The 12,746-nt window shown below is 43.7% G+C and overlaps 1 protein-coding gene across 4 annotated transcripts; it reads left to right on the top strand.

Moving 5' to 3' along the window:
* Positions 1-2,915: 2,915 nt before the first annotated feature.
* Positions 2,916-8,941, top strand: LYSMD4 (LysM domain containing 4). 4 transcript variants are annotated; one of them, XM_017642507.3, is made up of 3 exons: positions 2,916-2,990; positions 4,169-4,458; positions 6,523-8,940. In XM_017642507.3, exons 2-3 carry the CDS (start codon positions 4,177-4,179, stop codon positions 7,132-7,134), a joined length of 894 nt encoding a protein of 297 aa, XP_017497996.1. In that variant the 5' UTR covers positions 2,916-2,990; positions 4,169-4,176; the 3' UTR covers positions 7,135-8,940. The 4 variants fall into 4 exon arrangements, with proteins under 4 accessions (XP_017497996.1, XP_017497995.1, XP_017497994.1 ...); XM_017642506.3 differs by having other exon boundaries at positions 2,933-3,196; XM_017642505.3 differs by having other exon boundaries at positions 2,933-3,501.
* Positions 8,942-12,746: the final 3,805 nt, after the last annotated feature.

Genomic DNA, 12,746 nt, shown 5'->3' with positions numbered 1-12,746 from the left:
GTGGGCCTCCAAAGGGGAGGCTACTGGTATCTCTTCTATTGCTTAATTTGACTATTCCCCTAGTCCGAACAGCCCCCATGAATCAGAAAATGCCCCCGGGGGCCATTCCTAAGGAAGGGCCTCAGAATGAGCCAATGAAGGAAGCCCCCGGGAAAGGACTGCTGGGAACTGTAGAGTGATCATAAAAACCCAGTTGTGTCAAGATAGTCCCCTCATCTAAAGAGAAAATAAAACCCTACACAATCCCCCCAGGCCAGTGGGTTATTATCCCTGGGTTGGGAAATAAAAGAAGGTTCAGGTGAATTCAGGGTACAACTCCCAGGCCAACATGGCCCCCAGGAGAAATAAGAGATGACCATCATAAGGTATGGGTCAAGAGAGCAGACGGGAGCCTTGTTTGGAGGGGCCAAACATCTTGGCGGAGTCTCCTTATGAGCCATTACTGTGGGGATCACGGTAAGTGCTGTTATAGCCAAGATCTATAGAACGATTGCCGCTCATTCTACTGTAAATGGTTTCAGGGAACTATAGAAAAAACATGCCCCCGCAGCGAGTCTAGGTGAGAGACCAATTTTAAGGTGACCTTTCCTAGATTAAGCAAGTTTTAAGACACATTTAGAAGACATTGTGGTGCCTTGTAGAAATTTAACCTGAGATTAGAATCTGAAAGTAAAAGAGCAACAGAAAATTCTTGAGGGAAAGACCATGATGACCTTTCATGGTTGGAAAAAGCAGGGGAGCATTCCGAGAAGTAGATTATGCCATAAAATACCTAATGATGCATGCTTTATGATGATTTTATGATGACTTATGTAACCAATCCCTATATAATGCTTGAAGTTTCTGTCAATAAACGGCCAGCTTAGCATCTCTGCTAGTGTCTGTGTCCTCACTCACTCACTGACATCATTCATCCTTCGGGGACCCCTGGACCCACTGGAGCAGGACTCCAGCACCTCTCTCCTCCCTCCAGTCGCCTGAATGAACTGTGGCCCACCCTCAGCATAAGCCATTGTACAGACACTCTTGAGTAGAACATTCTGGGCCCTACTTTCCAATTCGACCATGCTTTCATCCCACTTCCCCACGCCTGGTTCTTTCTAACATTGCTTATTCCTCCCTATGAAAGAAAAACTTTCCACTTACCTCTTGAAATGTTTGCAGACCTTACTGTGAAAGAGTTTTCCCTATTGCGATAGTCCCTTTATCCCCTTGCAATAATTTTTTGAATAAAGTCTCTGCTAAGTCTGGATTTGTTTTTTATTGGACAAGCTGAATGAAATAAACAACAATAATTGATCAGAGAGGAGCTACGTTAATTCAGCTGTGCAGATTCTGTTCTGACTCTTCTCCTCATTGATCACGTTTAAATTGTGACTTCTAGACTTGCCAAATCCACCAGGCTATGACCAAGCCCTTTGGGCCAGAAGTACAGCCATGGCTGACAGCTGGGCCTTTGGAGTGAGACACATTAATATTTGGATTTTGTTGCCTGCTTCCCTCCTGTGTACCTGGGTCAGGTCACCTAGTGTCTGTCCTATGGAACAACTATTTAATAAACACCACTGAGTGCAGGCATCGAGACGTACACTGGGAATGGTGAGCAAAACAGACTTGGAGATGATGATTAGCAGCAAGTGGATTCTGGCCATAAAACATTGCCCCGGGAAGTGCAGGGAAGGAACAATGATGCAACAGACGGAGAGAGTACTGACATATATAAGGTGGACAAGGAAAGCCCCACTGAGAAAGTGACTTACCAGAGGCCTAAGAGTAAGAAGGTCCAGCCATGCCAGCAGCTTCAAGAAGGATATCCCTGCCAAGGGCCAGAAGTGGGAGATATTTAAAGGGCAGACAAAAGTGGGCCATGACTGAAAGGAATGGGTGGAATGGCAGAGAATGCATCAGAGCCCTCACACCAACCTGAAATTTGGCAACATGAAAGAATTTGACTTTTATTCTAAGTGGGACAGAAAGCCATAAAAGGGGTTTCTGAGATCTTTAATTCTTTTGCTTTGTTCTTTGATTGTTACTGAGGTTTCATTTTTTTTTTTTCCCAGTTAATCATTTGTATTCTTTGGTGAATTATCTGCTCATGCTCTCCACCCAGTAATGTACTGGGGTCTTGATGTGATGAGGTCTCTCAAAAGATTTTGATCTTTTGTGTGTTTGTTGATTCGTTTTCCCCGAATGATTGTTTGGCTTTTAATTTTGGTTTCCTTTCTTGGGTTGAGGTTTTAAACGATTGTGCTTTAGTGTGCGAGAGAGTCCATCCATCACTTTTAAGTTTGAGGAGTCCTCCGCCATCTGACATTTGGTAATTGTTGTTGTTGTTGTTCCCTGTTGTTGTGGTTCAATGTTTTACAACGTTGGAATTTTCTAACCTCATGGGCGGGGCGGGGCGGAGCAAAGGCCTTCTGTGGTCCCAGCAGGCAAAGGCTAGGAATACGGAGACCCTTCTCGGACTAGGCCAAGTCAGAGGGGGCCTTTCTCCGCTGGCCCGGGCCGGCGCCACCCACCCTACTGGGAATCCGCTTCCTCTTTCCAGACCATTGACGCACAGGGCGAGGCAAAGGCCCTCTTTCTCAGGTGAGAACATTGAGGCCCAGCAGAAAGCTGGGAGGGAGATGCTGAAGTGTTTTACGGCATAGAGCAGAGGAAAATACTGCAGCCCTGACCAGTGGGTACAGCCGTGGCAGGCGGGCGGTGAGAGTATCAAGTCAGAGGAAGCCGCCCCCGCCCCCAGGCTCCGCCCCCGCCCCGCATCTAGGCCACGCCCCTCCCCGCCTCCAGGCCCCGGACCGCGCTCCTAATTGGTCCGGTCTTGACCTCTCAGTCCCGGCATATCCCAGTGCCCGCCCACCGCGGGTTTCACTGGCTGCCTCTCAGTCCCCGCCCCGCGGAGACCTGCTGACTTTCGCAGCCAATCGGCAGGCCCGGCAGCGGCGGCGGCGACGGGTCGCCGGGTATCCGGGGGCAGAGGTACCGAGGTAACCTGCAGGCGGTGGCCGAGGGCCCCGCTGGTCGGCTGCGAGGGAGGCCGCCACTCCTGGGTCTCCTGCGGCTGGAGGGGTGGCGACCAAGACTGTGAGGGCTGGCCAGAGGTTGCCGGGGTTGGAGGTCAGAGGTCGGAAGTCTTGCCTTTGTGGGAAGTTGCGGCCCCGCCCATCTAAGCGTAGGGGCCGGCTGTTCCCTGGTTTGTCCTTTTTTTTTCAATCAGCTCTTGTTTCGTCACTCACACCCCTACCCCAACCCCGTTCACGGGATGGGCTCTGAGGGAAACTGAGGCCTGGGAGCCGGGGCATCCTGCAGGCAGGGACTCTAGGGGGCCGGGGGTGGAGGGGGCCCGTGCCACGGCCTCCGAGGGCGGGTGGGGTCGCCCTGGCGCTACGGGCTGTTCCCGAGTGGTCAAGATGTCAGCTCAGTGTGAGGCTGTCACTCCCCGTGTTTGAGATGTAATTTCTGGACTCACTGGAACAATTTGGAGAGGAGAGAGAGAAGGTATGGTGGCTTCAGCCCTTGACTAGAAGTGAAAACAAAAACCAGACCTGGGATATAATGAAGGCAAAGGGACCTGTTAGAAACTTGACAATTTCTTAGTTTAACAGGAATTTTGCCCCTGACTTGCCCCACATGTTGTATAATTCAAGCTGTTTCAAAACCGGAATATCTTATTCTCATAGTTCTTCTAAGCAAGTGTCCCTAGGCTTGACATTCTTGGGGAAGGTACTTTGGAATGTGTGAAGTATTGAACAAGAATTTTGTACAAAGGTTCTGAGTTAAGATTCTCAGTGCAAGGAAGCTGGGAACAGCCCTTAGCTTTCACTGCAAGGATCCTAGCAGCTGCTTTTGCTACTCTGAGACAAGAGGAGTTATTTCTCTACATATGTAGGTTTTGGGAAGACACAGCTATGGATGAGGAGTAAGGGGAGTAGAAGAGGGATTCTTTTGCAAAAAGCATGCAATTAGAACAAAAAAATGGTTATTTTATTTGCCTTTCACCCTCCATCTCCCATCAGCAGAAGCACATTCTTTTTTGTGCTAATAGTAGTTGTTGATCATTTACAATATTTAGGGAAAGAATTAATTTCTAACACCAAGACGTTTAATGTAGCCACAGAGGAATGAATATGCCTTGTGTGGAATTAACCCTGAGTTTGGTTTTCAGTAAAGAAAATGAGGCCAAAGGAAGTGTTAACCAAGACCTTCCAGGGCCCAGCCACTGTCTGTAGGACTCCGACCAGCCGTGTTTACATGTTTGAGAATGGTGGTGGGGACTCGGGGGACTCCTCTGAGGAAGAGTCCCACCAGGTGGCCCTGCGGCCCCGTGGCAAGGAGCGCCAGAAGAAGGGTGCCCACCGCCCTCACCAGCCAGGAGCAGTGGATGTGGTGCTGCTGCAGCGGGAGGTGGCCCGGGAGGACAGCCTCAACAAGCTCGCCCTTCAGTATGGCTGCAAAGTAAGAAACCCTGCAGGTGAAGGTGCCGTCTGCCCCCGGCTCCTGTGCATCGGGAGGAACAGAGGAACTCACTGAAGAGAGTGGGGGCCTTGGCGCCCCTTCCTGACCCCCAGAGGTGGTTGGGAGAGGCCTGCTGTAGCCATAAAGGACTCTCCTGTCTAGCCAGAGATGGAAGGCAGGAGGAAGTACTTCCAGTGCTGAACGTTGGGGTCACAAAGAGTGAGGGATATGAATCTCAAGTGATGGGGCAGTTCCTCTCTGCAGAGTACTTCCACTTGAGCACATTTTATGTAACACCTAATGCAGTCAGATGCCAGGCAGAATTTATCCAAGATTTGTTTGGTATGCTTACTAATTTTGGGGCTACTTCTCTTTTTCTGACCCTTTCTCGCGGGTTGTAATTTATTTGATGGATAAAGTTTTACCTGCTCTTTTAGAGTTGCATGATTTAGCCTTTAAATGCTGTCTATCTGTATAACCCTGTTTCTCTCTTTAATTATGTTTTTAGCATTCAGAGTGATTAACAATGGCAAAGTAAGTAGGAACGTATTTATGGAATTGCTGCATTTTCTCATGGATTGAAATTAATTCATTTTGCTAACCTTGTGCTACAACCATCCATGGCCTTCTCTAAGGCTATCTAACCAACTTATTTTAAAAGTCTTTTCCTCAAAGTGTCTCTCACTTATCTAATGAGGTGCAAATGGCTAAACACCTGTGGAGTGTTATGTTTCCCAGGGAAATAAACAGGCCTCTGGGACACATAATGGCCTCTAAATTGTACTGAGGTTCATGTGGCTGTTACAATCAGTAGGCAAACTGTATGGTTTATGGAACATAGGCTAAAAAATGAACCCTATCCTACAAAGACCTGAATAGATGCAGTGGGCTACTTGGCATGGTGATGTCTAATCAATCCAGGGAAATTATATAATGCCTCTGATAAGGGATCAGTTTGCCTGTTTAAGTAAATTTGAGGTAGTTTATTAAGAGCAAAGACAAAGGTCTAAAGCACCTTATTCTTTCATTTGAGGACATAATAAATTAAAAATGTTCCCCACCCCAATTTAATTAGATGATAAAAAACAGTTGCTAAATAATTAAAATAATGGAGATGGGTGATTTGAATAAGGCTGTATCTCTAAAGGTTGGCCGTATTTACACTTTAAGTGGACTTAGGAGTCAAACCTTAAAGTCCACTTCTGATGCTTTTTTCAGTAAGTTTTCAAACATTAATTTGAAGGAGGGTTTCTTTGACTTACATCTACCCACCCTACCCCCACTCCATCTTAGATCTTAAGATTTGATGATAGGAGTTTGTCAGGGACTTTGTTACTTTATAATAATACTCACACTGGTGTCCCTTTCTCCCTGAGTCCTGACATTGGAATAGATTTCAGCCCATAGTCTCCAACTTGAATTGTTGTTCCTTACATTTTCTATCGTAAGAAATGCGAAATCCTTAAAGTGTATTAACTCTTGTTCCTTTTATTTAAGAAGGTCTATATGCCATACAGTACTCCTGGGAAAGAAAACATGGTAGAATCTGAGGGCACGCCCGCTAACATATTACAGGTCAACTAAGTTCTAAGTGTCAGGCTAGCTGAGGCTTGCTTTGGTAATTGCTAATATTTACTGCAGCTACTGACTTGGGTTCTGATGTGGGAGTGAAGTCAGCCAGATGGGGGCACCATTGCCTTAAATGTGAAAAGAGTAGAAAGGGCTTACAGCGTTCTTTTTTAGTACCATGATTGTGTTTCACCCGAAAGCATTTTGTTGCAGTTACTTTAAACAGATCTTTTCCAAAACTGATCGGAAATCATTCAAACTTGTAAATCTATAGGAAAATTTGAGTGATTAAGCTATACATTAAAGCCAGGTTAAAGCCAAAAACAAAGTTATTCAGCTTAAACTAATTTTGTTTATAGGTACAGTTTTCCAGTGTTCATCAGATTAGATGGGGTGGGCTTGGACTTTCATCCAAAAAGGTTAAGACCCACTTTTTGGATATTAGTTCTAAGGAGTTTGCATATTTCATGATGTTTGTCTTCATGACTTTCCTAGGTTGCAGATATAAAGAAAGTCAACAACTTCATCAGAGAACAAGACTTATATGCTTTGAAATCTATTAAAATTCCAGTGAAAAACCATGGGATTCTAACAGAGACCAACAGAGAACTCAGGCCCCTCCTGAGCCCAACCTCAGAGACGAGAGTGACCTTCGAGGAACAGCCAGACCCAGACAGAGCAGCTGTAGGTGCTGCTGCCCCATCCAGCCAACTGATGAATTTCTTTAAGGGCATTGACCAGAATATTGAGCATGCAGCACAGTCAGAAATCTTTTTAAGTGACAGTTACTGCGTAGAGACCTGCAGTCAGCCGCTGCTCCTGGCTCCTCCGAAGGCACCGGCAAATGGGGCTGACTGTGGAATTCAGTGGTGGAATGTTGTTTTTATCATGCTTCTAATTGGGATTGTTTTACCAGTGTTTTATTTGGTCTATTTTAAAATACAAGCTACTGGTGGGATCTCTAATAACTTAAACATAACTGCTGTCCCCAATGGCTCAATGGCAGTGAGTGCAGTTCCAGGGCAAGCCCCCAAATTAGCGATTCCAGTGCCAACCATCCCCTCTTTAGACAGCCAGTTCAGTCAGACGTTCCGGGCAGGGAACTAGCAGAGTCAGGCCAGCATTAGCAGCCGGGTTGCCGATGTGCCTCAGCAGACATTGGCCATATCCTGTGGTGCTACATTTCTTCTTCCATGTCATACGGTCACACTTGGGAAGCCGCCATTGTGTTCTCAGTAACACACCCTGGGGAATAGCCTTGCCTAATCTAAGGCTTGGGTAGCCAAAACAGCAGCACCCTTAGCCTCCTACATCCGGAGAGGTGCGGCGAGAGAGACATTTACACATGACAGATGCCAGTTCTCGAAAGGAGTTAGTGGAACTGGCTGCGAATATCTTCCCAGTTGCGCCGCGTGGGTCCCCGAGTTGTATGTGCGTGGAGGGAGTGGGGTGGCTTTGGCAAAAGGACCTGCAGCATCGGAGCCCCTGGGGTTGGCTTTGATGACCTGGCTGTTTGCAGGGTCTCCCTGGCAGAGGGGCTCCCCAGTAGTGGTGAACGTCACCGTTTTATAGAGTATGACAGTTTACAGTCAGAACAAGCCCTATTTCATATTTGCCCCACTAGTCAGCCTTTTTGTCACTTTGGATTTGAAAAATCCCTAAATGCAATTGCCACAATATTAAGTAAATAGTAAGTAAATTACTAATTTAAGTAAACAGCAGTTCTGTTCCTTGTACTTTTAGAGCTTTTTAGTTTGTTTGACATGCAGACCTCTTTTAAGCTGCTGCCTGGTGTGGCCGGAGCTTGAGGTTGCTGTCACCCAGTTTCACCCGAAGGACACCCGCACAGCAGTCGCTGAATGGATTCCCAAAGTCCGCTTTCTTGGGAGGAGTTCTTGCTGGCCACTGTCCGGAGCACAGGAGGTCCCAACGTGTGACACTTCTAAGGCAGAATCGTCACCTGTCCAGCGTGGCCGAGAGCAGCAGCCCTGGTGCTGTGGGGTGGTGCGGGGTGAACTCTGTTCTTAGGCATTGTAGAGCCACAGCCGGGAATGGGGCTCCGTGTTTTCTTTGGGTGATTATCACTCTGTTTACGATGTAGCTCATAGTGTTAAAAGACTAAACATGTCATGGAGGGCCTAGAGGTGACCCTTGCTGTGAAGGGCCATAAAAAGCTGGGCCTGATACTTGTTCACCTGCCATCTGCCCTTCTCCTCCCATCACAAAGCAATCGTGGTGCCAAATGCGGAGGCTCTCCGGCAGGAACGGTGGTCTCCGAGGCCCTGAAGGTGGGGCAGGTGGGGCAGGTGGGGTGCGGGAGATGACGGTGAGAGCCTGCTTTGGCAGGAGCCTGCCCCCTACCGGGGAGGAATGGAAGTGGGCTGCGGGGGCCGGGGGCTCCCTCTCTGAGAGGTCTGTCTCCTGGGAGGAAAACGCTGCCCACATAATGAGCTTGGGCATGGTTTATGGCATTTGACTCATTAGGCCTAGAGAAAACTAAGGAAATCTCATCATGTCAGAGGCAATAGTGACAAAAGAGCACTTGAGGTGGGTTTCCAGTTTCTCATCTCAGTTGTGTGGAAAATGATCTGCCTTTGGTTCAGTTAGTAAATTTAAAGTATTTTAAAAATTGAATGTGTTCAGTACCAAAGCGGTCTTCTGGAATTTGTGAATTTTTGCTGTAGGAAATATTTTGATCATGTGAATGCTTTTCTAGCCCAGTGTTTGTGCTCACTGCCTGTGAGCACCACAGGATTGTCTAACATTCGTCACCGTTAACTCGGCGCCCGGGAAGGCCTCATTCCCGTGGGAAAGTGACTTGCCTGGCAAGGAATGAATATCTGTATCCGTTCTTTTTTTTTCAAATGGAATAAAATAATTTCTTCTGTGAAGGAAAATTGATTCCTCTTTTTTTTAAATTTGGGGGTTGGTCAGAATTAAAAGGTGTGGGACAGCGTTGGAGGAGACGGAGGTGTCCGTGTCCAGGGTGCCTTCCTGGGGCTTGTGCCCAAGGTTTCCCCAGCAGGTGAAGAACAGAGAGTTACGTAAGCATCATAGCCTCACTGATCAGTCTGCATAATGTGGCTCCAATTGTTCTGTGAAGGGGACATAGGAGATAACATGAAGCTCATTTTCTACCTATTACATTCTTATTGTCTTCTGGAGTTAATGATTTAAAGAAATAGATTTGTTCAGCAGTCTTCGGTCCTTTTAGTTGAACTATAGTGCTTAATGTTGTGGAAGCCTGGGGAATCATCTCATCAGACAAGTGATGCTCGGGGTTTACTCTGGGAGGCCAGGCTGCAGAGACTGAGTGGAGGCCCCAGGGCTTCCCAGAGCAGGACTGCCCCGCCACGGTCCTGCCACAGCCCCTCAGGAGAGCAGTCCTGTAAACTGCGTCTGTGCTACTTGTGAAGACTGTGTGTTTGAGAGAATGAAATGGGCCCTGAAAAGATGGCTCACAGAGGGGATTTTAACATTTTTCTTTTTTTCTCCCAGTTTTATTGAGAGAGAATTGACATACTGAACTGTGTAAGTTTCAGATGTATAGCATAATGATTTGGCTTACATATATTATGAAATGATTTACTCTCAACTTTCATATATACCATACAGCAGTTTAGCTATAGTTGTCATGTTGTACATTACATCCTTAGTACTTTTTATTGAAGTTTCTTCCTTTTAACTACCTTCTTCCAATTGCCCCTCTCTGGGTTCCTGCCTCTGGGAACCTCAAATCTGATCTCTTTTTCTAGTTTGGATTTTTTCTTTATTTTTTATTTTTTAGATTCTCAATATAAGTGTCTTTCTTTGTCTGACTTACTTCACTTAGTGTAATGCCCTCAAGGTCCATCCATGTTATTCATGTTACTACAAATGACAGGATTTCCTTCTTTTTTTTATGGTTGAATACCATTCTGTTGTGTGTGTGTGTCACTTTATCCATTCATCTGTAGATAGGCACTTAGGTTGTTTCCATGTCTTGGCTGTTATAAATAATGTTGCAGTGAACTTGGGGTGCAGATACCTCTTCAATGGAATGTTTTTGTTTATTTTGGATATATTTCCAGAAGTGGAATTGCTCGATCATTTGGTGGTTCTATTTTTAACTTTTTTGAGGAATCTCCATACTGTTTTCCGTAGTTTTTGTACCAGTTTACATTCTCACCAACACTGTACAAGGATTTCCTTTTCTCCACATCCTCACCAGTATTTGTGATCTCTTTTTGATAATAGCCACTGTAACAGGTATGAGGTGATATCTCATTATGGTTTTGATTTGCATTTCCCTAAGGATTAGTGATGTTGAGCACCTTTGATTTATCTGTTGACTATTCATAACCTCTTTATAAAAATGTCTATTCAAGTCCTTTACCCATTTTTCAATTGATTTATTTTTGCTATTGAGTTTTATGAGTAAGTTCTTTATATATTTTAGATATGAATCCCTTTTCAGATATATGACTTGCAAATATTTTCTCCCATTCCATAGGTTGTCCTTTATTTTTTTTTATTATTTTATATTTTTGCTGTGTGGCAGCTTTTCAGTTTGATGTTCCACTTGTTTATACTTGCTTTTTGCTTGTGCTTTTGATGTCATATTCCAAAAGTATCTCTAAGACCAATGTCACGGAGCTTTTCCCTGTTTTCTTCTAGGAGTTTTATGTTGTTCAGTCTATGTGCAAGTCTTTAATCCATCTCAAGTTAGTTTTTGTGAGAGGTATAAGATAGGGGTTTATTTTCACTTTTTTTACCTGTTAATATCCCATTTTCCCAGCATGTTTGAGGACACTGCCTTTTCTACATTGAGTATATTTCTGGCTCCCTTGTCCATTTTACTGGACCATGTATACCTGGGTTTATTTCTTGGCTCTCCATTCGATTCCTTTGGTCTGTGTCTGTTTTTGAATGCCATTACCATGCTATTTTGATGACTATAGCTTTATAATGCAGTTTGAATTTGGGAACTGTGATTCCCCCTGCTTTGTTCTTTCTTGAGATAGCTTTGGCTATTCAGAGATTTTTGTTCTTCCGTATAAATTTTAGGATTCTTTTTTCTAGTTCTACAAAAAATGCCACTGAAATTTTGATAGGAATAACATTGAGTCTATAGATTTCTTTGAGTAATATAGAAATTTTGACAAAATTAAATCTTCCAATACATGAACATGAGATACTTTTCCACTTATTTGTATCTTCTTTGATATCTTTCATCAGTGTCTTATACTTTTCAGTATAGAGATTTTTAAACTCCTTGGTTAAATTTATTCCTTAGTATTTTATTGTTCTTGATGCTATTGTGAATAATTTTCTTTATTTCTTTATCAGGTAATTGTTAGTATATAGAAATTCTACTGAACTTTCATGTGAATTTTGTATCCTGAAACTTTACTGAATTCATTGATTAGATCATAGTTTTTTGGTGGAGGCTTTCTGATTTTCTGTATGTAAAATCATGTCATTTGTACATACAGTTTTACTTCTCCAATTCTGCTGCTTTTCATTTCTTTTTCTTGCCTATTTGCTCTAAGACTTCCCATATTATGTTGACTAAGAATGTGAGAGTGGGCATCCTTGTCTTGTTCGTGATCTTAGAAGAAAAGTATTCAACCTTTCACCATTAGCAATGAAGTGAGCTGTGGGCTTGTCATATATGGCCTTATAATGTTAAGGTACATTTCATCTATTCTTAGTTACTTAAGAGTGAGTTTGTTTGTTTTTTATCATGAATGGATGTTAAATTTTGTCAAACACTTTTTCTCCATTTCTTGAGATCATATGATTATTTCCATTTTGTTAATGAGATGTATCACATCGATTTGTGGATGTTGAACTATCCTTGCATCCCTGCAATCCTGTATCTACCGTGGGATTAAGAATAAATCCCACTTGATCATGGTGACTGATGTTGTTCATGTACTGCCGAATTTGGTTTGCCAGTATTTTACTGAGAATTTTTGCATCTGTATTCACAAGGATATTGGCCTGTAGTTTTCTTTTCTTGTAGTGCCCTTTTCTGGCCTTGGTATCAGGATAATACTAGCCTGGTAAGTGATTTTGGGAGTGTTCCCTTCTCTTTGGAGAAGTTTAAGGATTCGGTTTTTCCTTAAGTGATTGGTAAAATTCACCAGTGAAGCTATCTGGTACTGGAGTTTTCTTTGTTGGGAAGTTATTTTTATTACTAATTCAAAATCTCCTTACTAGTAACTGGTATGTTCAATTTTCTATTTCTTTCTGATTCAGTCTTGGTATGTTGCATATTTCTAAGAATTTTTATGTTCTAGGTTGTCTGGTTTGTTGGTGTATATTGCTCATAGTAGTCTCTTGTGATTCCTTGTATATCTGTGGTATCAATTGTAGTGTCTCCTTGTTCATTTATAATTTTGTTGAGTTGGGTCCTCTTTTTTACCTTGATTATCTAGCTAAAGGTTTGTCAACTTTATCTTTTCAAAGAACCAGCTCAGTTATTAATCCTTTCTATTGTTACCCTGTTCTCTACTTCATTTATCTGCCTTAATGTTTGTTATTTCCTTCTGCTAACTTTGGGCTGACTTTATTCTTCTTTTTTGATTTCTTAAGACATAGAGTTAGGTTGTTTACTTGAGATCTTTCCTGTTTCTTAATGGAGGCACGTATTGCTTTGAACTTCCTTCGTAGGACTTTTTGCGCATCTCATCAGTTTTGGTATGTTGTTTCCATTTTAGTTTGTCTCAAAATAT

This window comes from Manis javanica, chromosome 18 (assembly GCF_040802235.1).
Source record: "Manis javanica isolate MJ-LG chromosome 18, MJ_LKY, whole genome shotgun sequence".
NCBI lineage: Eukaryota > Metazoa > Chordata > Mammalia > Pholidota > Manidae > Manis > Manis javanica.
This window is presented reverse-complemented; position numbering and strand designations above follow the sequence as displayed.

Excerpts from the sequence above, each read along its gene's own strand:
- LYSMD4 (XM_017642507.3), top strand. The coding sequence starts at position 4,177 with ATGAGGCCAAAGGAAGTGTTAACCAAGACCTTCCAGGGCCCAGCCACT. Across the intron at positions 4,459-6,522 it reads CCCTTCAGTATGGCTGCAAA|GTTGCAGATATAAAGAAAGT; the intron begins GTAAGAAACCCT and ends TGACTTTCCTAG.